General features: G+C 36.3%; 3 protein-coding genes across 4 annotated transcripts; 2 read left to right on the plus strand and 1 right to left on the minus strand.

Annotated features, from left to right (window-relative positions):
* Positions 1-2,406: 2,406 nt before the first annotated feature.
* Positions 2,407-4,167, plus strand: LOC122300972 (dof zinc finger protein DOF3.1). Its single transcript, XM_043112012.1, has one exon. It carries the CDS (start codon positions 3,265-3,267, stop codon positions 3,913-3,915), a length of 651 nt encoding a protein of 216 aa, XP_042967946.1. The 5' UTR covers positions 2,407-3,264; the 3' UTR covers positions 3,916-4,167.
* Positions 4,168-6,794: 2,627 nt separating this feature from the next.
* Positions 6,795-13,309, minus strand: LOC122300973 (ubiquitin carboxyl-terminal hydrolase 7-like). Of its 2 annotated transcripts, none has more exons than XM_043112014.1 (18): positions 13,167-13,309; positions 12,105-12,250; positions 11,764-11,799; positions 11,565-11,672; positions 10,856-10,956; positions 10,609-10,735; positions 10,026-10,085; positions 9,876-9,943; positions 9,542-9,592; positions 8,976-9,084; positions 8,643-8,731; positions 8,329-8,398; positions 7,995-8,075; positions 7,787-7,879; positions 7,653-7,701; positions 7,410-7,517; positions 7,244-7,318; positions 6,795-7,019 (listed from the first exon to the last, which is right to left on the minus strand). In XM_043112014.1, exons 1-18 carry the CDS (start codon positions 13,174-13,176, stop codon positions 6,964-6,966), a joined length of 1,437 nt encoding a protein of 478 aa, XP_042967948.1. In that variant the 5' UTR covers positions 13,177-13,309; the 3' UTR covers positions 6,795-6,963. The 2 variants fall into 2 exon arrangements, with proteins under 2 accessions (XP_042967948.1, XP_042967947.1); XM_043112013.1 differs by having other exon boundaries at positions 7,410-7,529.
* A 1,069-nt stretch (positions 13,310-14,378) lies between these two features.
* Positions 14,379-26,568, plus strand: LOC122300974 (dentin sialophosphoprotein). The gene is made up of 12 exons (XM_043112016.1): positions 14,379-14,836; positions 18,674-18,900; positions 19,383-19,450; positions 19,775-19,846; positions 20,037-20,392; positions 20,492-20,560; positions 20,640-20,728; positions 21,301-23,460; positions 23,574-23,651; positions 23,790-23,901; positions 25,763-25,813; positions 25,934-26,568. The coding sequence occupies exons 1-12, from the start codon at positions 14,459-14,461 to the stop codon at positions 25,982-25,984; spliced, it is 3,711 nt and encodes a 1,236-aa protein (XP_042967950.1). The 5' UTR covers positions 14,379-14,458; the 3' UTR covers positions 25,985-26,568.
* The last annotated feature ends 119 nt before the right edge of the window (positions 26,569-26,687 follow it).

Below are 26,687 nucleotides of genomic sequence, written 5' to 3' on the forward strand. Positions count from 1 at the left end.
TCCTCCATCCTTAATTAATCTCCGTTATGCCAACGTCCATGATTCAAGCTGATATTACCTTCAAAAAAAAAAAAAATGTATTGGCCGGCTCTCTTCTCATCATTTCGAAATATTTCAGAAAATGAGTACCATTGATGCAGTTTTCCGACATAGTTGGAGTCCAATAACATAGTCGAATGACTCACAATGATGGCATAAGGGTTGATATAACAATGATCAGACGGTGCTCATACATCATGAGTTAAATAATAAATAAAACATATATAATATGAATAAAGAGATAAACACATATATTTACATAATTCAGCATTAAAGCGTCTATGGATTCTCTCACGGTAAAATCTACTATGTTTGATAATTTTACAAATTTTTGTGCAATCACATAGCTCAAAATACAATTAATGAAAGAGTAATGTTACATACAGTCATTTTTACGCACTCTCTGTGCACTCCACTGATATGATTGGCTGAATTAATTTTTTTTAATACACAACCAATCATATCACTGGAATGCACAAATGAGTCCGTAAAAATGACTGCACATAAAATTTTCCTTGAAAAATAGAGTTGATCAATGGAGATTAAAAAAATGACTGTCCTTATGAGATATAGAATACCACAAGTAGTTTACAAAACAAAATCTATTTTTTTTTTTTTTAAATAGAGTAATGTTAAGTATAAGTTTTAAATAAATAAATTTTATACAATTTTTTTTATAAAAATATAGACCCCATAAAAAAAAAGTAAACTGCTTGCACTTGTTTATAGTGGAATATTTTTTTATAAAAATTTTTACAGACTTGTATATTTTAATTCGTATGTATCATTTCTCTTTAAAATAAACGGTTTTGTTAGAATGTCATATTCTCATACTCACAGTCGTCTATTTCATTTAGGGCAGATTTAGAGAGTGAGATGAGATAAAAATTTTGTAAATAGTAATAAAATAGTTTGAGTTAAGTATTTTTTGAGTTTTGAGAAATGAAAAAAAATAAAAATAAAAAATATTATAAAATTAAAATATTGTAAAAATATAATTTTATAATATTATTTTTATTTAAGAATTTAAAAAAAATTGTAATTATTTTTTATTTTTTTATTTGAAAGATTGAAAAAATTATAATAATTAGTTTTAAAATATTTTTAAATTATATTTAAAAATAAGATAGAATGACATAAAATAAAATTAGATAAAAATTATACGTCTCATCCCATCTTATGCCCCAACCCTGCTCTTAGGCTAGCTGCATTTACCGACGGTTAATTTCCAGGCATGATATATTTGATCAACGACGTTCATATTATATCAAATGATCCCAGCCGTCTATTAATATATATATCTACAGAGTTGTGGGGCCTTTAAACGATAGCGAGTCAAAGGCGTAAGCAAAGAAGACGGACAGCATGTCCACTTAACACAAACCAGTGGAATCCACAGTCGGTGATGACACGTATAATTTCACGATCCATCTCATAGATGTAGCTGTCACTCTAGCACTCACAGTAGTGCTTATAGCACTCAGGGGTGGGGCTCTGCCACATCTTGACGGTAACTTAACGCGACGACTCGTCAATCGTCTCCATGGACACTTTGGCCGCTCCGATTTGTCCAGTTAAGAATTCCACGGTCTTGATTTGCTGCTGAAAAAACCAAATGATGCAGGTGCTGCCTTATGCTTTGTTTGCACGCAAGCTTGTTTTTCAGCTTCGGCTAACAGCTTCTGGCTTGAGCTGGGTAAATACATTCGCGACTTCGTACGAGCAATAATTAGAAGCGTAATCAGCGAGAATTAAGCTATAAAATTCAACAAACAGAAATGCAATTTTGCACAAAACTGAAAGAGAATATAATATAATTTTACTTTTGGAAGGCCAACTTATGGGAATATATGCTCAGCATGCACTCACTTATAAGCTGTTCATGAAGCTGATTAAAAAAGGTCCAAAAAAAAAAAAAAATGTTCATGAAGGCAGACATGCCTTTTTTTGTTTTCTGATTAAAAGATACACATGGAAGTGTAAGTCATATCATGCCTTCCAAATTTAATATTACCATATTTTGTTGATGAATATTATTTACTTTTAGGGTTTATATAAAGAGAAATATTTTAATTATAAAAAAATTATATAAAAATAAATTTATAAATTAATATAATTTGATGCGTCAGATTATAAAATTATTTTTATTATAAAATAAATTTAACAAATTATGTAAAATTACGTGAGTTTATAAGTTTATTTTTATATAATATTTTACGTCTGTAGGAAATTTTTTATACAAAATATGTCACCATGTATTATTTGAAATCTTCGAGTAAGAAGAGAATTAATTTTTTTAGTTAAGTATTGTAAGAAGGTTTTTAGTGGAGGTAGTGGCATTTTCCAGGAGGAGCTTAGCCAATTGGCAGTGACAAAGTCCACACTTGAGAGAGAGAGAGAGAGAGAGAGAGTATGTACGGTTTCGGTTTATGTTCGAAGTCTGCTCGTCATTTTCAAGCTGACACAGGGATAGGTCATCTCCATCAACATTTTTCAGACCCTTTTTATTGTGCTGTTCTACATCCTGCGAGCGCTCCAGAATTGCTAATCCTACGAAACCAAATTCCACTTGAAAATTGCTAGATTCCTCCACAGTCCACAGTCCACAGAAGTACAGGCTCAAACTTCAAAGCCAAAAAAAAAAAAAAAATTCTCGTGGTTTGCCCGCGGTTGTTTCTTCTTTCTCCTCCACGAGCTAAAACATCATTACTGTTACAGCTCTGAACTTTTTGCGTCGCCTTCAGGACTGCCGGTCATGTGTTGTGTGGTCTCTTCCATGAAAACCCACTTCTGAGTACGAAGAATATCCAACCTGTCTTTTTTTCACGTCTATGTTTGCCCTGCCTTCTTGCCAATTCGCAGCTTCAAAATCAATCGTTTGATAATCCCAATTTAGATCCTCTAAATCCCAGTCAAGTTCAAGTCTCAGAACTCAGAATCTATTTTCCACCCTTACAACACGTTTTAAATCTCCTTACAAAACCATGATTCACCAATTCCTCGAAAGTCCGTAACTTTTGAGCTTAAATTTAATCGTTTTTTTGTTGTTTCTATTCTTGAATACTCAATTCATTCGCCCTCTGAAACTCAATCGGATTCTCCTCCGGATCGAAAACCCAACTCACCAAATCCCCCAAAAAGCGATCCTTTCTGTTTACTCCTTCCAATACGTTTTGCAACGTACAAAGGGTTAGAAGCTCTGGTTCTTTTGGTCTCAATTTGAAAATGCAAGACCCAGCAATATTCCAACCCACCAAACCGCATTTCCCAGAGCAAGAGCAACTCAAATGCCCGCGCTGTGATTCCTCAAACACCAAGTTCTGCTACTACAACAACTATAACCTTTCACAGCCACGCCACTTTTGCAAGAACTGTAGGAGGTACTGGACCAAAGGCGGTGCTCTGAGAAACATCCCAGTGGGTGGTGGAACCCGCAAGAACACAAAGCGGGCATCAAACCCAAAACGCTCTTCATCATCAGCAACATCGAATTCGGTGGTGCAGAACACGGGTCCGGAGCATGACCCAAACCGGATTTATGGTGCTACTGTAGGGGATCAGGACCGTCGGATTCTGGATATCTCAGGGAGCTTTAGTTCTCTTCTGACATCAACTGGGCAGTTTGGAAGTCTTCTGGAGGGTCTGAACCCCAATGGGTCCGGTGTGAAAATGTTGCAATTGGATGACTTTGCAGAGAATTTGAATTCGGGCCATGTGTTGGAAACGAGTTCTGTTCGAGACCCGGGAATGGACATGAAGAGGGATAGCAATTCAGAGAGTTATGTAGGTTTGCAGAGTGGCGATTCAAGCTGTTGGACTGGTGGTAATGGGTGGCCCGATCTTGCCATTTACACTCCAGGTTCAAGTTTTCAGTAGAGAAAAGAGAGTTTAGTGTCTTTTATTTAATTTATTTTTCTACTTAGAAACTAGGGATATGGTTAAACAGAGGAGCGTGAATAAGGCTGGCTTATTGTAGCATTTTCTAATGCTATTGAGGGTGACATACAACACTAGCATCCTTTTGTAGGGAAATGGTTCCTTTTGCTGTTTCTGTGTGGTTTTTGTTTCTATGCCCTGTATGAGTGAAAAGAGACAAGAAGAAAATGATAACTACTTAGTATTATTTCTTGGGTGGTCTGAACTTTGGGAGATGCTGCATTTGTTTAATTTACTCGAAAATCATTATCTTCATGAAAAATTGTTCCATCTTTATACATCAATGCATTGTATAGTTTGCATGTACGTGTGTGTGTGGCATTCTTGAATTGCACAGGGTTTTTAGATTTGAAATCTTTTCGTTCATTCGAAGTCCAAAGTTCTATAGTTTCTACAAATTACAAAAGTATGAGACCAAGTTTTTGAGAAGTTACGCATGGAAGTCTTTCGATACCCAAGTGATCGATGGTTGGATCTAATTAATATTACCATTCAAAACAGTTGAAAGTTCTGTTGAAATTGATTTGGTTGGTTGTGGGAATCAATTATTTTCGTTTAGTTGACGTGATAACATTCAACCAAATAATTTGAATCGCCAATTACTCTCTCTCTCTCTCGCCTATCAAGGGCCACAACCCATCGGACCAACCTAAAGTTTTACCATTTCGATCTATAAAAATACGCATGCAGCTCCGTATGGACTTTAATATCCCATTATAGAAATTGTGTCTATGTTGATGTGGGCAGGCAGTCTCATAATTAATAATGACCGATCAACCGTTGCCTCTAGTTGGATAAGTCTTGCCAAGGGCATGCGGCATGACTCATGACCCACGTCTCCAAAATGGAGATCATGGATTTGACCCACCTCTCTTAATGTATCAAAAAAATAAAAAATAAAAAGTGGGATAGGTCTTAAGTTGTTTTCTTTAATTATAAAGAAATTTTATATAAGTAAATCTACAAATTAATATGTTTTCATATAATATGTTAGATCTATTTTACAATTTTACTTTTTTATAGAATCTTTTCACGGTTAAAGCATTTCTCCTCCTTTTTAACACCACCATTCGGAGCCTTCGATCTAACTAATTTCTAAAGGACTCGTTCATCAGAGAAAGTAGATAATTTACTTGTATGAGGTAGATAAATGATACAACATATGCATTACACATGTTGCGTTTGCACGATATCTGAGATTCACGATAGTCATCAAAATTTAATGGCTTCATGTTGTTGAATATAACCTTTGTGAAGAAGTGGAACCATTAAACGGTTTTCGTTCTTGGGTAGTAAATGAGAAATCATTTATTGAGTTTTCGAGACCTTTGACTTGGCCTCGACACTTGTTTGCCAAGTTGCCAACCAAAATGGAACACTAGACCATGAGTATGACTTTGCTTCCTACTCCCCATTAAGTGTAGCCTTTGCCTATCAATAAGAGTGTGGCACCCATGCACATAATCTATGCCGTCCACTTGGGTTGCCTTGCCTCCTCATAGATGTGAAATCTTAGGATTGGAAAGATCAAGATTTTATATGCATGTAATGAAGCTTCTCAGTTTTTGGTACAGAGCTCGAGTCATCTTTCCCATAAAATTTCCATAAAATTTGTATATTTAGAAATACCTTCTTTTTTTCTCTCTCATTTTTATTGCCAGTGACACCTTTCTTCACGGGACATTGTTACTCATTATCTCTACGTATTACACACCACACTTTTTTTAAATAATTTTTAAATTTATTTTTCTTAAACTAATTAAATTCTTCTACTCATTATCCATATACCAAATATTCAGTAAAAGAAAAAAAATGTGATGTGTAAACTTATATTTTAAAATTTTCTTGTTCACGATTGTACTGATGGGAACCTTGTCTTTCCTTCCAAGTTACTGCTGTTTGTTTTGTGGATCCCATTCTTGCATTATGTGTATTATTAAACAAAAGTTACTACTAAAACTGGAATGGCTCGAAAAAGACAAAATTCTTAGGCCAAGTTCCCATCTCATCATTTAATATTTCATCTCATTTTATTATTACAATTTTTTCAAATTTTCACATAAAATATAATAAACAATTCAACTTTTTTAATATCAAAATAATAATATTATTAAAAAATAATATTTTACTTAACTTTCACTCTATCTCATTTCAATTTATTGTCCAGGGTTGTAACGTTGGGGCATAAGCTGAGGATAGCTGTCGGTCTAATTGCTGAAAAGCATTTGGTTAGCTTAACAGTCAAGATTCACCATTTTCCACTTTTTTGGTATCCTATGAAAATACATTTGTGCCAGTTTGTTGTCTCCTAGTGATTGGCGACTTGAATTGTTGATTATTGAAAGGTAATAAAATGGAAAACCACTACGACAAAACATGGTTTTCTTTTTCCCTCTTTCCGGTGAAGATACATGAAGACCAATGAATGAGCCAGTCATCGTGGGAGGTGCAGAGAAGGAGAAAACAAAGCAAGATTAATGATTAGGTCCATACATATAGAGTAAATGTATAAAGAAAGGGTCTTGTACGGTTTTTTCCTTTTTCTTGTGGGTCAAAGCTAATTTGAATTTCAAGATGAAAGGAAATTGAATAGGCATGAGCCCAGTGGAACAATCAGTAATTGGATGGCAGGTGGGGTTGAGGAGCAACAATAACTGCCTGCTTTTTTGGGTTATTGAAGATTAGCAATTAGGATAGTAATTATTTTCTAGGTAAGGAAAAAAGGAACCCTGGCTGGGTGTGGCCGCAGAGAACATGGACCATCATAACCTGTTCACTAAAACCACCAACTGTTGTATTTTTGTACCAATTGAAGGGTGTAATTGAAGGCTGCAGCACACATTTTTAAAAAAAAGCACCAATGGTAGGTACAATACAGGCAATTTTGTTAACTCCAATTCCTTTTACAATCCTTGATCTACCATAATAGTCCCTCTTAAATATGAAAAAGGGGTACTTCAATGGGGCTAAGAGACCTTAAAGGAAAAATTACATGGGGGCGACTCTGGCCTTGTACATGCATATATAGGCCATGTGCCAATCACCTGTGACAAGCAATTATGAAACTTTAGCATTGATGCAGGATGATAGTAATGGAGTGACTTGCATTGGCATTTATACAGAAAGCTATATAAAAGAAGAAAAAAGGAAGTAAAGAGTCAGGTCAGTCCTAACAAAACGGATGCCTATTATGTTAACTTTTATATGGCTGCAATTGTGCCACGGCAACTTAATGCCATTATGCGAGTCAACATAACTGCAATCTTACCTCCTCCAGACAGTTTAGTGATGTCTTCCTCCCGCTGTGCGATTGGATTGTCATCATCATACTCAATCCATTTCCCTGAGACCAGTGGTTATTCGTCAGTTGAACACTTATATTCAGTACAAGCTTGTGAAACAGAGTATTAATCGGTATATCCTAGAGAGCTCACCACTTTCTTGCTTGACCCAGGCAACATAATGCCCTGAATCGGCACTCCTACCCTTGTGAGTCAACACAGCAACCAAATCATAAATTCCAGTCAAATGTGTTTCACTATCTGATGGACCCCCTGCAGTGTAGAATCAGTCAACAAGTGGAAACACGGAACCACATGCACCAGATTTCCAAAAACCCCAATGAAATCTATGATTGACCACCGAGTTCGGTTAACATGCATAGTATAGGTCGGTACCTTCTTGGGATGCGGTCATAGACAGTTCGCCACTTCCATTTGATGATCCCTGCGTGCAAACAAGAGACATTATATAATTCCCTTATCACATAGAAACGCATTTGCACATGCATGTAACTAGGTTGGGTAGTCACCTCTGCATCAGACATCTTGACATCGCCTTTTGAATCAGTGGCATTCTTGCTAGCTTTCAAACCAAGTTTTTTACCTTCCTCATCCCTCAAAACCTAAATTATATATTGTAGAAAAGAAAATGTCCAACACAACAAAAAGGTGTCAATCAAAAATTTGAGATGGAGATGTAATTTTGAAGTCCAATGAAGCCAAATGCAAGCAGAAAACCTTGCGAGGAGCTTCTAATTTTTTGCGGAGATCATCTGAACACAAATCGTAAACGTCCAACTCCAGAGGATAATCCACTTTCTGAGACAAGTAAACAATCTTGATTAACATTAATACTACCAGTTTTAAATAACATTGAATATGAATGAAATAGACAAACACAACATGTGCACTTATCATATTCGAACTCTACCACTCAGAGTAAACATTTAAATGAAAGTTTAATTTTCTTTATTTTTTTTTTTTACTTTTTCCAATTTCCACAATGATGTGAAAGATACAAATCCAACCTCCACAGTGTAACAATATGACAGGAGAAAAAACCGGGCATTACCCGTAAAATTTTGGCCTTCTGATTTGACTCCCTCTTCCAGAAAAAACGCACAAACTGAATGGTCAAGTACCTTGAGGAAAAAAAGTTACAGTAATCATAAGAATTTACATAAACTGGCAAAATGACAAGGGAACCATCCAAAGAAGAATTTCTTGTTGCTTTTATCAGGATATAATTCAGACGTTAAATAGGAAGATCCACACAATTCAGGCTTATAAAGGGATGCTAAAAAGAGGTTTTTGGGGGTTTAGTAAATTCATCCCATTAAGCTATAAAAGGAAAAATATTACTTTAAAATTAGAAGCAAGTTGTACCTTGGCAGGCCATTGATACGAGATTCTTTCAAGTAAATTGCACTACGTCCCAAGGAAGGGGAAGCCTTCTCCAATTCTGATTTTAAACCCTACAGAAACAAGTGAAAATTAACAATAAGATTATCAAGCTCATCCAAAAATGTCTGCTCCAAAATAGAGGGTCCTCTTTTAACTAAAAGCAACAGAATATACAGATTATGATTTTGGAATCACCAAACCCAAAATGAGAAATATTCCACCCAAAGTTTTGATCTAGCAAGATACAGAGCACAGCAAGCACAAATTCCAATGGACATGGTAGTTAGATGCTCACAATTGGATGATAACACTTACATGCTTTAGTCCTTCATGCAAATGGTTCACCTCATGTGATATGTGGCATTTAAGTGAATACACTGATTCTGTCTCTGAACTTTCTTCACCACTTTCTTGACAATGCACCCTGGCCCACACCAGCAAAAGAACACATTCATACCAAAAAATAAAAAAACGAACTTTCTGGTTTTACAAAAACAAAGAAGGATCATAAAAAGACACCAATGTACCATTAATGTATTAACAAGCTAGGGAATTCAGCCTACAAAAACCAATAGTCCCTTCATCCCACAATAGACGATGTGCCTTTTTTGGACCGTCCCAAAATAGATGTAAGTTTCAAAACATGAAGATACTACCCATTTAACTTCTCATATTATCTTAAATTTGAATTCACGTTTTTTTCCCCAATTTGAACCCACCTTTCCCGACCCATCTAAAGGTATTTTTGGAAGTGTTCATTTCATTAAAATGTGCATCATTTGTAAACTTTCACCTATTGGGAGATGGAGGGAGTAATAACCAAACTAATACTACTGTTTTAAGTCAAAACATAATTATGAAACAATGACACGTATAACTACCTGCTAACAAGTTCGATGCCAAAGAGGGCCTTTACGGTATGGGGAATTTCACTGCAAGAATTGTCGTACAGAATTGGTGTTAAACTAGTGGGAAAGTAAAACCAGAACAATTAACTGATAAGTGCTGAAAAAACAGAATAGGACCAAAGCGGTACAGAAGGAACTGCTCAATGGTACTTTTAACAAAAATTAACTGCAACAGAAGTTCATAAAAGGGGAAAGGGAGGGTGAGCATTGGGAAGTTTGTTAAGATTAATCATCCAAGATAAACTTCCGTGCAGCCAACATTGATTCCATGACAAATGCACATCCTACCAAGTAACAAGAAAAATACCTAGAATCAGTTGATTTAAGAGACTGAGAAAGTGTATATAAAATCTGGGTCCAACATTCTTCAGCATCCTGTTACACATTTAAAATTGAACAGATATACTTGCTACCAAATTAAGTCAGTGAGATTGTTAAGAAGAAGGTAATTTAAAACCTGTTGCATGAAGACACCATTGTGCAGCTGGCCAAATTGAGGATACTTTTTACGCAACACCTGAAAACATGGTAACAAAAAAACATGATGTCTCCCTCCACCACAAGTAAGAAAAATGCAATATAAACTAATCAGTGAGATTGCAACGTAAGAAATAGTGCCTACAAAGAGGCTCAGGCAGATGGATGTATAGAAACTAGCAAAGAAAACCTTTTTTAACCGGCAAAGAAAATTTTCATGGATGATATTTACAGGCGTAGCCCAAGTACACGGGAACTAGCAAAAATTAATTCATTAGAAGTGTTGTGGCTTAAACTTAGCAATGCAATAATACAAAGCATAGACTGAATAACAGTTTTAGAACCCACAAGAATGAGGCAACATATGCCAAGAGATTGTAGGAGAAGGTGGAAGGGGCATGCCACCCTTGTTCAAAATATTTCTTATTTATGCTATAGATTTTACTGCAAATTCCCTGATGCCATAATTAAACTTCTGGTAAATCCCACAGGTAACCCCAGGTTGCAAGGGAAAGAAGAAGGAGGTGCAATATTAACTCAAATGGTAAAACAAGTGAACAAACCATCCAAAATTGCATCGGTGCCACAGGCTTGACACTTTTATCAAGCTCATTAAATAAATCACGTGTCGCTATAGTCAACATATGAGAAGACTGATCCACATCATTGCTTCTTCCAGAGTGTGAATACCTAATCAAATTTCAGGTGATGCATCTCAGTCATTAAATGCTGCAAATTAACTATGAAAACAGCAATTCAGAGAACACATTCTGAAACAATTCCTGTTGATTGAATGAAGAAGACACTCACTTGACCAAAGCTGACTTTAACTCCGGAACAGAATGCAAACATTGTACTGTGGAGTTCATGTAACAGGTGTTTCCAAGATTAAATAGACCAGCACTATGACCCTAGAAGCAGAAACAGCATGGGGTGAGAAATCCATACGGCAGAGGAAAAGACTAAAATATCACAATTAAATTCAAATATTTTCAAAGCAAATTTGGTCTAAATGAGGTTAAAAAAATATAAAATCCTAATTTTTAAACTAAGGACAAAAATACATAATTAAATATACAACACAACCACAGGGAAATCAACTGTGATCTCATCATCCATGGGTGGAGGAGATACCAAAATAGGCACAGCATGGTCATGATTGTCAAGGAAAAAGTGACCCAAAAAAAAAACTTTTTATGTTATAATTTGTTTGATTCCATGAATTTGAAGAGAAGAATATTGCACCAATACATATTCAAATGTGGAAGAGATTTCCACTAATTCTTTTTCTTTTTTTCTCCAAATCCATAATATCCATGGTCCAAGTCAATCATTACCAATGCATATTCATTTCCCAATCTATATCTCATTTCAATTGGCTTTGCAAAATTGAGTTCCTAACTAGCTCACGAGATTAAAGCATATAGTAATTATAGCATAAAGTAAGAACAAAAGATGTGCAGAGCTTGTCTTATAAAAAAATATGTGCAGACTTCAGAACAGAAGATCTGATTCTTACCATGGCAACCGCTTGCTCTTCTTCTGGAAGATCTTCAACAAAAACAGGTCCCTTCTCTGGAGCTTTAATAATCTCATCTGCAGTTCCCATCATCATTAATTTTTGACCCTAGACAAAATAAATGCAATGCATTACATAAGAAAAAATTATAGAAAAACAAACAAAATCAGCGGCAAGTACAATATGAAGGTCAAACCACCTCTTTTACTCCTAATGTCGACCAATCTGCTTCATCCTGCATCATCCCAAGAAAATAAAAGTAAAAGAAAGTGGTTGGGAATTTATAAGCTTCTTACATCTAGTTTCCATGAGCTCTCACTCATGCTGCACCTCCTCCCCATATAAGTGTGAGGTGGAGGGTGCGGTTACAAGTTCAAGACCAACAAAGTGCGAGCGTAAGTTATGAACAAAAAATAAATAAATTTGCAAAAAATCTGATCAATTGTGAAGTTTATCACGGATTTACCGTATGATCATGTGATTTGAACGAATCAAGATATGGATCAGATTTTAGCATCCTTTACAAAGGCATACACTTACTTTGAGTAAACCACCCTTAACCATAATCTTCTGCCTTTCAGGAGGAACCCCGGTTAGATCATAGAGCTGGCACTTGAAGACATAAGGAGGCTGCGTAGTATCGATTTCCACATCTTTAAACAGCTCCTTTTGCCACTTTACACTCACTATAAAGATATACATATTGCAATTTTCAGAAACAGGGAAACAAAACATATAATGAGAGCACCAGGATCAAAAGAAAACTAAAAGGAAAAACCAAAAAGAGAGTCGGGATTTAGATAAAGCATCAACATTTGATCCCTAAGCTCAGCGACCAATGAAAAACCATCGTTTTTTTTTTTAAATAAAGGAATAATCTGACACTTATGGGACTTCTAGAAGCATTTCATTATCAACTACATGTCCGAAGTGAACAAAAACTAATGCAACCTTAATACATGAGCATTTGAATTTAATCCGACTTAACGAGGGAAAAATCAAGAGATCTGGGTAGGAATAAAATTAAAAGAAGGAAAAGAAGAGGCATACAACACCCTCGCGCAATAAGAAGGGTTTAATGAAAGTCCACACGCTCAGACGCATATGTGTGCATCGTAAATCTTTGGTTTCAAACTCGAGCACTGTGGCTTCTTATGACGTAGAATTCAAACCCGATGCTCAAAGAGGATACAAGGCTAGCAACAAAACCGACTTATGCTCACTTATTAGAAACTTAGTTCAAATCTCAGACAATTGCACACCAGCGATACGTCAAAAAAGATTTTCTCGAATCCTAAAACATACATAAAAGTCGGATTCCGCTATAATCCCAAATCCTAATATTCAGAAATATCAATAACCTCGAAATGTTACAGAGTTAACAGGAACAGACAAACTGCTTAAAACCCACATAATTAATCTGAAATTAAGAAATCTCATAAATCCTAAACATCATAGGAAACTCATTAATAAAGCTCTAATTGTTCCATAAACCGCAGATGAACGAACAGGGATACTCAAAACAACATGCAAAAACAGTAATGTTGGGCTCGGTCAATGAGATATATCCCGATGAAAATCGAGCTTAAGAGGGTTTCCGACCTGTAATCATATTGTGAAGCTTTGGCGTTGAAGAATCGAGGAGGAGAGAGAGAGAGAGTTCGTGTTTTGCAGTGCTTAGCTTGAAGGAGGGGCAAATATAGACAACGTGTTTCTGTGGCTTTCTGCGTGGTTTTTATAGAGTCCGAGTACGAATTCGGATCTTGTCCCAAATTGACTCCGAGTGTGAATTGGGTGTTCGTACAGTGCGAATACGGGTCGCTGCATGACCTCATTGACCTGCATGTGTATCATCGGGCCGGTTTTGGATGACCCAACCCGTTTACAACCAATTTGTTTTACACCGACGAAAAAATGGTGAAATTATTATTATTATTATTATTATTTTTTCTCTTTCTCTATACATTATGGTCCAGAGAGTGAGAGCTATAAATTATGAGATATTATCTTTCAATTTTTGAACATGAATTAAATGTACAATATAGATTATAAAAAAAGTGTGATAGTCCGATAATATATAACCCGATAAATAAAAAATTTGAATTCAAAACCTATCATCCAAAATAATAATAATAATAATAATAATAATAATAATAATAATAATAATGTGGCATAATTTTAAATGAATAAAGTATATAATGTAGATTATTAAGTCTCAATAAAAGGGTGATATTTGAAGTTGGTCAGTAAATGCAAGCTCCAGGAAGTGGTATATTTAAAACAATTAATGGCAAAATCATTCCTAAATATTTATTCTCTTTATAAAGCTTCTTAGACTTGCAGTTTTCATATTTTATAAATGGAAATGCTTTGGTGACAAATAGATTATATAAAAATAATTTTATAAATTAACGTGATTTTATATAATTTATTTAATTATAAAATTAATTTTATTATAAAATAAATTTAATAAATTTGATGAAATTATGCCAGTTTATGATATTTCGTTTATATAATCTCTTTATGCTATAGAAATCATCTTTACAAATTTATTATAGGTATGTTACCACCGAATACATTCAGGAAAAACTGATTTATTAATTCATCTTCTCTCGTCACTGAATGTGTCACTTTAAATCATTTAACAGATAAAATCGAATACATTCAGTTAAAAAAAATATATATATATATATATATATAATTGAATAGGACGAAAACATAAAATTGACCATGCCAGGCCTTGGCCGTTCGATCTTCAAAGGAAAGGCAGAGAGCCCAACTTCAAAGAAATTTGAAAAAAAAACAAAAACAAAAAAAAAAAGGCCCACTTTTATTCTGCGTGCTGCCTCCTGAGACTCAACTAGTACGATCGCCTCCAAGTCTATTCTCTTTCAATGTACGGAGGCTCGTCGAAGCTCGGCCGCAACGGCGGTGGCGGTGCGGCCCGTGGAATCGGAGCCAAGAGGCCCCACTCCTCACACCCTCTACCGCCACCTCACCGCCAGTCAGGCCCAGCTGGAGCCGGCCGCCTATCCATCGGCGGACGTGTCTCCGGCTCGGCGTCCAATCCTCGCAGCCGTGGCTCCATCCAATCCGCTGCGCCGGCAGCCGTGGAAGAGAACTTCCGCCTTGTTTCGGGGAACAACCCGCCCGCCTTCGCTATGATCATACGGCTCGCGCCGGACTTGGTCGATGAGATCAAGCGCCTGGAGGCTCAGGCTGGGACTGCGCGTATTAAATTCGACGTGACTGCGAGTAATTCTTCTGGGAATGTAAGTTTCTTATCGAAATTTCAACTGGGTTCCGTTTATTTAGTTATGCTAATTGCGAATTTTGCTTATGGTTTACTTAGCTCGTGTTTTTCTCTGTTAAATTTCTCTCGTGCATTGGTTAAATTCCTCAAACTTGCATTTAAATGAAAAAATTCCTCGTGTTAATCTAAGGTTTGGATGGAATATCTGCTGGGTACGGCTTTTTCGTTAAGTTAATAGGATAGATTGTGCTTTGTTTGTTACCTACAAATATATATATATATATATATATGTCTACTAGTTTGTGGGCTTCTTGGTATTGTTCCACCAGGCAGCAGTCAAGTTCTTCAATTTGAAATCAAATGCCAATATTCGTATAAAACTGGGAGTTTCTCTATTGGTTTTTTTGTCAGTTGGGAATTGTTTAAATTCGTTATTTCTTTTTAGATTCAAATATTGATAGTGGAAATGAGGGTTTGGTGATGAATTTGAAGCTGGAAGATTTCCTTTTTGTCAATGTACGTGGGAGATGTAAAAAAGTTTGCTAAAACTGTGCTGTATTTTTGTTGATTAATCTTTTACCATGATCTGTTTATATTATTCTTATTGTTATTCAAAATTCCAATTATCCTAGAAAGATTGTAGGCTATTTTCTCAAATTTAGGTTTAGCTAATAAATTTTGTTAATTTTCTGCTACATGGGGGGTATATTTGAGCAACTCTACAAAAAACTTATTTTTATTATATATTTACACACACATCTGTACTTAGTCCATGGGCTTCTTGGTTTCCATTGGGCGGCAGTCAAATTATTCAGTTTGAAATCAAATGCCAATATCCGTCTAAAACTGGGATTTTCTCCATTCGCATTTTTTATTTCAGTTGGGAATTGTTTAAATTCGTTATTTCTGTTTGAATGTGAATGGTGATAGTTGGATTGGGAGTTTGGTGAGGAAGTTCTAGAAGAGTTCGTATTTGTCAATGTATGTGTGAGATATACAAAGTTTGTCTATAGCTATGCTGTGTGTTTGCTGATTAAGCTTGTACTCTGATCTGTTTGTATTATTCCAATTTGTATTCACAATGCCAATTATCCTAGTTAGAACGTGGGTTTTTTTCTCAAAATTTAGGTTTAGCTAATAAATTTTGTTTTTTTCCCCGCTACATGGGTAAATTGGAGCAATTCCATGAAAAACTTGATTTGTATTCATTCTTGCATGCGTACACTCACATTTGATTGCTCCATGAGTTTCTTTAGCAGTTCTATTGAATTTGTATTCTCTGGTCTTTGGACCATGGGCTCGTTTAGGGAATGATATGAGATGAGAAATCTGTGAATAGTAGTAAAATGGTTTGAGTTAAGATATTTTATTGGATTTTAGGAAAGGAGGGAGAAAATTTTGAATAAAAAGGTAAGGGAGAACTTGTGTGCATGATCCCCATGTCACAGCTTCGATTCCCCCTAGGATCAAACTACAATTTAAGTGGGAGGTCATGGTAGTGGGTTGTTGTACTAGTTTCGCTGGGGGTTTAGGTTCCATTGGCAAGTCTTAAGGGCTCTGCCATGGGGTGGTTCCCCCCATCATAAAAACAAAAAACAAAAATTTATAAAGTTTAAATATTGATAAAATCTTATTTTTGTTTTCGAAAATGAAAAAGTTGAATTGTTTTTATAGTTTTGTTTGGAAATTTGGGAAAGTTGTAATGATTAGATAAAAAAGTTGAAGATTTGAAATTGAAAAGTGTTTGTGTCTGAGTGTTTGGGAAGGAGATGAGATGGGTTCCCAAACAACGCCTAAATGACATCTCCTTCTCGAACTAGAGCTTTTTTTTTTTTTTTTGGTGCTATCAATTGGAGTAGAACCAGCATGCATGAGAATTCATCACTCATTTAAGTCACTCAGATTAAATGGATGGAAACAAAAGAATTTGCTTGTGTAGTCTAAATGTGTTCCTTAATCATAACATCAATCAAATGTGGTGACTTCCCAACAAATAGTGGTAGCAGTAATGGAGAGAGAATTGAATACGTCAAAGGATTGGTGAAGATGTCTATTTAATTGTCGTATTCTGTATTGCTTGTATTGCAAGATTTAAACCATTTCTCCACCTACTATAGGGGCTAAATTATCTTAAAAGTCACTAGAGCAGCATCGTTACCTTTTAATTGTTCCATGAACATGATATGTGGAGGATAGGTTCTGGACTGGGAAGATGGATTCTAGGGCCCCTGGCCATATCCTTTAGCTTATTCTCCTTGAATGTATATGACCGACTTTTGGTGTATCTTTGGTTGTTACTCATTTCTAATGCTATTGTATATTGTACATTGCTGGTTGTTTCTTCCCTATGAATTGCATCAAAGGCTTTACCTCCCCTTCTAGGGAAGGGTCAGCCTTACACAAAGCAATCTCATATGTTTTATTCTATTAATATTGTTGCATGCATGATCTTTAATGTTGTTTTGGCTTTCAACATTTGGCAGCAGTCTCATCTGAAAACTATGATCTATCCAGAGCTTGTTTTTTCCCCTTAAATATATATTTTGTTTCTTTTATTTTTTTCCCTTTGTACCTGTATTATTTGTTAAATTTGTGAATATATTTTAAGCTGCCCTTTTTGGGGGTGTCAACGAGTGAGTTGGAGCAACTGCTATATTTTCATGGGCAATTGCTTTAGGGCTCGTTTGGATGTTGAGATGAGATGGGATCTCATCTCAACATCCAAACATCACTCAAACATAAACACTTTTCAATTTCAAATCTTCAACTTTTTCATCTAATCATTACAACTTTCCCAAACTTCCAAACAAAACACAAAAAATAATTCAACTTTTTAAATCCCAAAACAAAAATTATATTAAAAAAATTATATTCTAACAATATTTTAACTTTATAATATATTTATTCAACTTGTTCTCTCTCCTTTTCCAAAACTCCATTAAATATATATTAAATCAAACCATTTTACTACTATTCATAGATTTTTCATCTCATCTCAACAACCAAACGAGGCCTAGTCTTCAACTGACTGAGCATTCAAGATTTTCTTGCATCTATTTCTAGTGCTTGACTAGGTGACACTTCTTGTATACGTGTTGTGTACTTGGGCCTCACCTATTCACAATTTTATTAATAAAATTTCATTTACTCATGAAAAAGTAATGGGTGGTCAACCTTTGTTAAAGTTTTATTCAAACACGAGTCGAATTTGAGCTTATTGCTAAACTATATTTTATGCTCACAAACACTTGTTCTTCTTATAAAAAAAATTAATAACAATTCATTCTTTGTTGAACAAGTTCGAGTGTATTCATGAGCTACTTAATTTTAACAAAAGTAGATTCTTTATATCATATCCTATAGTTACAAATTTTGACAAACCAACTTTGAGTTTTTATAGATATATATCACTGATTATATTCCCAAGAATTTAAACAACATCTATTAGGAACTTGATTTCCTCTTTTATTTTTAAATACTTAAAATATTCTTACCTTAAAGTTATATTTTTCTATAAAAAAATTAAAAAAAAAAAGTTACAAGCCCATTCAAGTTTTACATAAGTTTATCATTTATCATTTTGTGTTTTTGAACAACTCATTTAATAAATGAACTAAGCCAGATTTGAGTTGGCCAAGCCATTCCCTAGCGGCTTGCAAGTAGTCTTTTTAGCTTGTTTTTTTTTTTAAACAGCCCTAGCTGCTCTGTGTCTTTTCAAACTCCAACCCCTACCTTCAAAAAGATTTTGGCATGGAAAGGTGCACATTAACTTTCTCTGATGCTCTGTTTGCAGCACTTTTTTACATGGTTGTGGCCTTTAACAATATCAATATTTAATTGTCTGTTATTGCACCAGGTTATTGATGTGGGTGGGAAGGAGTTTAGCTTTACATGCTCGCGAGAAACTGGCGACCTATGTGACATTTATGAGGAATGCCAAAGTGGTGAAGATGGAAATGGGTTGCTTGTTGAATCTGGGTGTGCCTGGTGGAAGCTGAATGTGAAGCGTGTATTGGATGAATCAACAACGAAACATGTTAAGATGATGTCAGAGGAAGCTGAACGCAAGCTCAAAGCACGCAAGTAAGTCTTCTGATAATCATCAATGATGGTTCTAAAATTTTTGGTTTCAATATATAGGGATTATGTGCTTTAGTTCTATTCGTAACTTGCAGCTATCTTTTGCTTCTGTTTTATTATCTCTTTTTACTGCATAAACTTGTTGTTACAGATGTTGTGGATTTCCTCAACACGCTATGGACTTGTTGCGGATTGACTCCAGTTCAAATTTGTTACAGATGTTAATGGAAATATGAAAGAGTTCTGATAATTTACAATGATAAACAATGTTGAGGCAAAACCCTTCAACGACCAACTTTTTATTGGTTGACAACGAATTCATTTATTTTTTGCAAAGTTGAAAGCACAACTAAAGTTATCTCTCGCTAGATTTCAGTATCTTGACTTTTCGTGGAAGGTTTAATTACTGTTATACCCTTGAGCTGATTGGTTTGAATCTTGCACTTATGTCTTTTAGCACTGTTTGCCTTTTCCCTTGACAACAGAGCCATTGTCTTAGACCCTGGGAACCCACCTTCGAAGAGTCAGATAAAGGAAATAGCTGCTGTTGAGAGTAAGTTTGTTATTCCTGTTTTCATTTAGACCTAAAAACAGAGGTATTGCCGCAGAAGACATTGTATAATTCTCTCTCTCTCTTGCTCTCTTTTTAATTCTTGGCAGCATATTTCTTCCTTTTTTATTTTTAGTCTCTATATAATGACTTTAGTGTCCCTTCTGATTTTTTGAAGTAACCATGTCAATAGTATGATTCTAAGATTGTTATATGCGGTAAGAATAGGATTGTATGCTCTATTAGGCTTAATTGGTACTGATTTATATTCTGCCAAAAAACTGAAACACAAACTGTCTGAATTATGTAATCTTCCTGTGTTTCCAGCTAATGCATGGAGGCCTTACAAACAAAAGAAAGAGCCTGCATTTAAAAAGCGCAAGGTTGAACCACCTCAAGGTGACATAAGCCTTTGTAGAGCCTGTAACTATTTCTAATATATTAGTATTCAACATAATGTATCTTTCTGCTTTATATTCAGAAGTTTAAATAACTATGAGATGCAATTTCTCTATACTGTTTGAACTCTTCTCTATGGCATCTTATTGATTTCCCCCTCTTATTGAACTATAATGTCTACTATTCATAGTTGGTGGCCTCCCTAAATCTGCCTACAAATCTGGATTATCCTCGACAACTACAGCAAAGATCAGACAGACATCTCCATCTCTTCTATCTCCACCAGAGCAATCAAGTCTTCCAGCAGCTCCACTGGAGAATGCAAATATATCCAAGAGTCATGCGACTATCGAAGATCCAATGCCCTCTCAGCTCATCAGTAAAGTGAAAGCTGCTCCTAGCTCTGAGAAAGAAATCCCAACCAAGACTACTAATGTAGTACGAGAAACACCAGGACGCAAAAGAAATGATGGAGCTAAACCAATGGATTTGCAAAGCATGTTGATTAATTTACTCACAGAGAATCCAAAGGGTATGAGCTTAAAGGTACGCATATGAATGCGAGTTTATTGATTGCTAAACATGATATATGCTTCAGTTTGGGAACAAACTCATGATTTGATTCTCCATCTCTCCTGTTTTTAGGCCTTGGAGAAAGCTATTGGAGATACAGTTCCCAACTCTGTAAAGAAGATTGAGCCAATTATTAGAAAGGTAAGTGGAGACATCCTGGATGCTTTTATTGTAAGAATATTAAGTGATCTGATGTCCTATCATTAATCTTGAGCTTCAGATTGCAACTTTTCAAGCACCGGGAAGATACTTCTTGAAATCCAAGGTGGAACTGGAAACCCTCAAGAAACCTTTGTCCGAAAGCGGAAGGTAAGTGTTGTTTTCTGATATAGATTGGTTGTTCTGGTCATTTTAGCAGTGAAGTTTCCCTTTTTATTCTCTGTTTTTTTATTTTGAGATTATGTGTCACGTGAGTGTTCTCTTCATTGCCCCAGTTGTTCTCAAGTCTTAACCATCCATTGGCAAAGAATTGATTTTAAAAGTATAAGCAGCTATGCACTGAGCATATCACATATTGCTAGTTACTGAGAAATTGTGTTGGCTGGAGGAATAATTTTATTTCTAAGACAATAACTAAAGTGAATGAATCTTTCAGGTCATATAATTCAATATTGACCCATGCTTCCTTTGTGTGCTTCTTTCACCACTAGTTTTTGGTACTTCTACCTTCTAATAATGGGAGCCATTACTAGTCTTGTTGTATACGCTACTTTTTGGGACTCCATGTTTGTAAAAGCTAATTAAAAATGATGGTTGAGCCATAGCAAAAAGTTTGCGAAGAGTTCTCATATTATTGAGTGTGTTTTCCCCCACTCTGTTGAAGTGGATGAATTTCTTTGCGTTCCTTTTTGTGGTTATAATGTATCCTTTGATCTTTCTAGTTCTCCAGAAGATAACAGTCACCAGATGCCTACTGCTGAGGACAAACATGCTCAGACACGTGCTGCAGAACCAAGCTTTGAAGAGAAAGTCTCTCCTGATGAATTGGAAGAACCGGGATACTTGGGCTCTAAACTTGGAGGAACAACTGCATTGGCAAACATGGAAGTCCAACAACATTCACCTGATCTGTTTGGTGAAAAGATGGGCTCTGATAATAGTGAAGCACAAGCTGGCAGCTCTAGCAATAGTGGGAGCGATAGCGATAGTGAAAGTGGCAGCAGTGATAGCGCAAGTGACAGTGGAAGCCATAGTAAAAGCAGAAGCCCGGTGGGTAGTGGGAGTGGGAGTAGCAGTGACAGTGAAAGTGATGCGTCTTCCAACAGTAAGGAGGGTTCTGACGAGGATGTAGATATAATGACAAGTGATGATGAGAAAGAACCCCAACGTAAATTGCAGCCCTCTGAACCTGGATTCTCTTCCTCACCCATTCTGTGGAAAAGTACTGGTGGCAAGACTGTACAGAGTGGAATTGCTGAGAAGCAAGATGATCAAGGATCTGATGCAGTTGAGATTGAAAAAGACTTCCTTGATGTTGAACATGGAACGGAAATGGCTGTAGAAACTAGCCCGATTCCTGACAAAGAGGGTGGAAAATGGATAGAAGAGACCAAACCATTTTCCCCTAATCATGATGATGTCCCTGAGCACCCAAATTATGCAGTAAGTTCATTTACGGAAAGGGAAAATGCAGTCAAGGACAGCTTCAAACATGAGCAGTCTGACAGCTCTGAAAGAACATTGAAAGGGAAACCCAAAAGGGGTTCTGATGTGAAGCACTTCAAAGAGAAATCTGATGGCGTAAAAAGGTTAAAAGCAGATGTCCAACTTTCTATTTCTGGGGTTCAGGATGCTCAATTCTCTGAGAGCTCTCACAATTTATCCCCTGATAGATTTGGAGGAAACCCTTATAAGGGTCCTACCATTCTAGCTACAAATAGAGCTGTTAGGGATGGGAATCCTGATATTGTCTTACAAAAAGGATTCAACCAGGTATTTCCTGGAAAATCTAGTTCAGATTTCCAACAATCTGGTCGAAGGTCCTTTGATCAAAGCACGAGGGCAAAGGCTCCTGATACAGCAGAGAAACCTGATGAGCGTGCTGAGAGCGGCCGTAAATACTCTGAAAGGAATGTTCAAAGTTTCTCCGTGCAAAAAGATAAACTTTATAAAGATACGCCAAATGATGGCTATGCCAATGAGAAAAAGGTTTCAAAAAATTTCAAAGAAGGTGGTTCTGGTGGTAGACAATCAGTGCCATTTGACTCACATTACCGGAAACATGGTGAAGGTGGACAGTTTTTGGGCTCGCTCATGGGATCTTCGCCAAGGGATAACATTACAACAGGAGTGAATGTATCACCTGTGGTTAATGGGAAAGGCAGCATACTTCAGAGAGAGCTTTCAGACTTGGAGTTGGGTGAACTTCGCGAGCCCTGGCCTGAGGAAACACCAGTTAAAAAGAAACTTGAAAGCAAAAACTCTTTTAAACAGTCAGACAATAAACCGTGCTCTTCAGATAACTGGAATTCAGATTCAAGTAAAGGAAAACCTGTTGGAAAGAAAACTTCAGAATCAGGAAAGCCATCCCCGCACAATCTAAATTCTGGGCTTTTTAGCAATATAGAAGGCTCAAATAAAAAAAGGAACACAGAAGATCAGGCTGAAGATCTATGGAGTTCTCACCAACGAGTTGTGCAATCTCAGCTGCAACCCCTTTCAAAGGTTGATCATGCTGAAGTTGTGCCACAGTTTAACAAATTGGCAGATGGGAGTAATAAATCTAGACAGAATGAAGTAAAAGCCACCCAAGGGTTTGGTCTGGAAAGCTACAGTGAAAGCAATAAGAAAACACCAGTAAGTGCTCCTCAACAGCATGACGCTAAACGAGTGGTAGTTTCTCACTCCATAAAGGAAACCAAAAAACAAACATCTAATACAATGGTAGAGTTGACTGATGGAAGAAAGGATTCCATTTGGGCTGAGGGAAATAATAGTGATCGTAAGAGGAGGGATTCTTCTTCCGATGAGAATAGTTGTTCTTATTCCAAGTATGAAAAGGATGAGCCAGAGCTGAAGGGACCAATAAAGGATTTTTCTCAGTAAGTAGACGTGAATTTTATGTCATTAATGGCCATTTAACATGCCACTAATGTTAAGGATTGTTTCTTGTAATTTTCTGGTACTGATTCAAATAATGTTTCTCTAATGTCAGGTATAATGAATATGTGCAAGATTTTCGTGATAAGTATGATAGTTATTCTTCCTTGAACAAGATTCTGGAGAGTTACAGGTAGTGTAGAACTCCTTTTACTCATGTTTGAAGATGTGATTGCCTTTGATCTTTTTTTACTTGTTTGACAAGGATTTATATGGCTTTGTGATCTGAAATCGTGTCCACTTAAAACTATTTAATACCTGTTATATGTAGGAATGCTTTCCAGAAACTGGAAAAAGACCTTAACTTTGCCAAAGGCAGGGATATGGAGAGATACAATGACATAAAGTTGCAGTTGATGGATTCCTATCGTCAATGTGGAACGGTATGCCTTTTTCTACATTTATGGTATATTTTGCATTTGTAACATGTATCCAATGTTTGGTGGATAAAATCTAGCCCATTAAAAAGATTGATCACTCTGTTCTCTTGGTTGGATGCATTATTCAACAGTATTCTTTTGTACTTTTCTTTTTCAGAATGCCCTTTGCTTAACCCATTGATAGACCTTTAAACTTTGGCCTCATTGTGGGGAGTTGCTTGTATTATATAACTGATCTTAGGGGGCATTGTCTTGTGACTCTACTCAAGTGTCGACCGACACTGGGTAGTTACAATTACATAATCGCCATTTTATATTCAATACAGTAGATGGTGAATTCCAAAGCATCCAACTCATGTTAAGTGCAAGTAATGAAATTAATCTTTGAGACTTGGGCATCGTGATAAAAAATGCCGGCATGAAGCATCTGACTTGAACTTGAACAAGAAAATTGGCAAGTAGTTTCTGAATACTTGGTAGATGATATGATAGTGTAGGGCTGTGCATATGACCCGTATACCCGCTGGGTCCGATTAGAATGAACCGATCCGATCCGTATTTTATCGGGTTATTATTTGAGCGGGTTGGAGAATCCAATTAATAACGGGTTTGTATATTAGAGTCAACCCGTCCGACATACATCCAGTCCTCAAACCCTAGCCAGTAGCCACCCAAGTCCCGTTCATGAGAAATCCCATACCCCTTCCATCAGATCAGCTGAAGGACCTTAAGGCATCTTCCATCGGATCAGCCGAAGAGAAAAGAAAATAGCCCGCGGAACCAAATCTCCTATTTGACAGAATTGAAGAAACGGGCATGGGCTATGTAGATGAGGCCACAAGCAGGGGAGGAGGTGAAGAGCGAAATACCTGGGCAACAAAACGGGCACATAATTATTTTTCATGGGTCGTGAGATTGGCCATGGCCTTCGAGCAGGGGAGGAGGTAGACAACAAAAAACCGCAACGAAATCTTTTCCATGGGTCTTGAGCAGCGAGTCGAGGGAACCCAAGCACGTACTCCATGAGAATAGCGACGATGGGTGCATCTGTGGCAGACCTTGTAGACAGTCACCTTCTCAGCTCGGGATCTTCTCTTTCGCCAGACCACTTCTCTCCCTTCCTCTCTTTGTGAATAAGTTTTCGTTGCTGTCAAGTTTGTCATCTCTTTGTGAATAAAGTTTTCGTTTCTAACAGCATGAAAAAGACGTTGTTTTTGAAGTCGGGTCATACGGGTTCGACCCGGTTTGGTTTTGTTCGGATCCAGTTTGTTCGGGTTAGCGCCTAAAATGATGTCTTGCGGGTCGGGTCGGGTACAAAACCGGCTTTATCAGGCCGGGTTGCAGGCCTATGATAGTGCTCAGTTGAAACTTGCATGTGACTGAATTATATTTTGTTAGATCTTACCTCTTTTGCAGTTTTATCATTATTCTTGAAACTTTGATGGTTATGTATACTATTGAACCTTATAAGGATTTTAGAAAATGGTAAAACTTGATACACGCGGGCCATTGAGATGCATTAAATAAATCAACTTGTGTTTGCGATTGTGCTTTCATCTCAGCTGCTCTATTGCTCTTTCTCAACTCTCTGATTGCTTTTTATCTTTTCATCCTGAATATCACGAGTATAGCCAATTGAATTAGCTGTAGTTTTACTGGCAAGTAAACGTTCTTATTTGAAGCTCTGCAATTAATAAACCCACTTGAATGGGTTTAGGTTTCTAAGATTTTGTATTTCGAGGGACATATCTGAGGATTTAGTAAACATATCTTCCGAATCTCTAAGTGCTTGCTATCAGAATGAATACGTGCAGCTTTCTTTCTACTTTTCTTATTTCTTGCTGATCCTGTTTTGACCTTGCAGAAACATAAAAGGCTGAAGAAAATATTTAACGTGCTTCATGAAGAATTAAAGGTGATTCTTCCAAAAAGCTTTCAATTTTGAGTTATATTTTTCTTTGTGAGTCATTTTTTTAAAACGTCACGGAAAAAAACCAAAAAGCACCTTTTGTCTGAACATTCATGCATGTTACAGGACCTCAAGCAAAGGATTAAAGACTTTGCAGTCTCGTTTGAAAAAGATTGAGAAGAATCTTACGCACTCTTGTATACAAGAAGGTAAAATCTTTTCATTTAGGAAATGAAGGTTATCCAGGGGATGATCGTGGAAGAACACCAGAAAGGAAGTTATGCTTTGATGTTCAAGGCAGAACATTTTCTTGTGATGACCTTGATGATTAAGGAACCATATCAGAATGCCAATTTTGCTACAAAGAGGAGCTCCAGTTAGATTGGATGTCCACAAGTTTTGTTCATACCCCATAATCAATGTATCTGCACATAGTGCCCTCTGTACATTCCCCTTGTACTCAAGACTGGCCTTTTGTTTTTGTTTGGCCTGCTTTTTCTGGGGCTGGGATTTTGGACTTGTTTACATAACTTTAATGTTTTTGTACATTTTGCTAATCGTTATAAAGTTCTCCCATTTTCCCGTGTGAGGGGGAAAAAAAGGAAGACAGGGAGATACGAAAAAAACTCATCTTTGATGTTTCCTGTTCCTTTTCTTTTTTTCTTTTTTTCTTTTCTTTTTTTTATGAAAAGGTTCCTGTTCCTTAAAACTGAGGGAAACCAAAATGACCCATTGAGGCTGTTTCTCAATCATTTCTTCTTCCCATGTCTCCCAGCAGCTGGGTTTTGGTTAGTGAGATGATTTTAGATGATTTGTAAATCATAATTAAAAAGTGATAAAATAATATAAAATATTAAAATAATAGGAAATAATAATAAAA

Source organism: Carya illinoinensis, chromosome 2, assembly GCF_018687715.1.
Source record: "Carya illinoinensis cultivar Pawnee chromosome 2, C.illinoinensisPawnee_v1, whole genome shotgun sequence".
Classification (NCBI taxonomy): Eukaryota; Viridiplantae; Streptophyta; class Magnoliopsida; order Fagales; family Juglandaceae; genus Carya; species Carya illinoinensis.

What these genes read in the sequence shown, in the direction of transcription:
- LOC122300972 (XM_043112012.1), top strand. Translation starts at nt 3,265, where the DNA reads ATGCAAGACCCAGCAATATTCCAACCCACCAAACCGCATTTCCCAGAG.
- LOC122300973 (XM_043112013.1), bottom strand. An exon ending in CTTAAATCAACTGATTCTAG is followed by an intron (nt 9,593 to 9,875) that starts GTATTTTTCTTG and finishes CAATTCTTGCAG; the next exon opens with TGAAATTCCCCATACCGTAA. An exon ending in TCAAGATGTCTGATGCAGAG is followed by an intron (nt 7,702 to 7,786) that starts GTGACTACCCAA and finishes GTTTGCACGCAG; the next exon opens with GGATCATCAAATGGAAGTGG.
- LOC122300974 (XM_043112016.1), top strand. Translation starts at nt 14,459, where the DNA reads ATGTACGGAGGCTCGTCGAAGCTCGGCCGCAACGGCGGTGGCGGTGCG. An exon ending in CAAAGGGTATGAGCTTAAAG is followed by an intron (nt 20,393 to 20,491) that starts GTACGCATATGA and finishes TCCTGTTTTTAG; the next exon opens with GCCTTGGAGAAAGCTATTGG. An exon ending in CCTATCGTCAATGTGGAACG is followed by an intron (nt 23,902 to 25,762) that starts GTATGCCTTTTT and finishes TTGACCTTGCAG; the next exon opens with AAACATAAAAGGCTGAAGAA.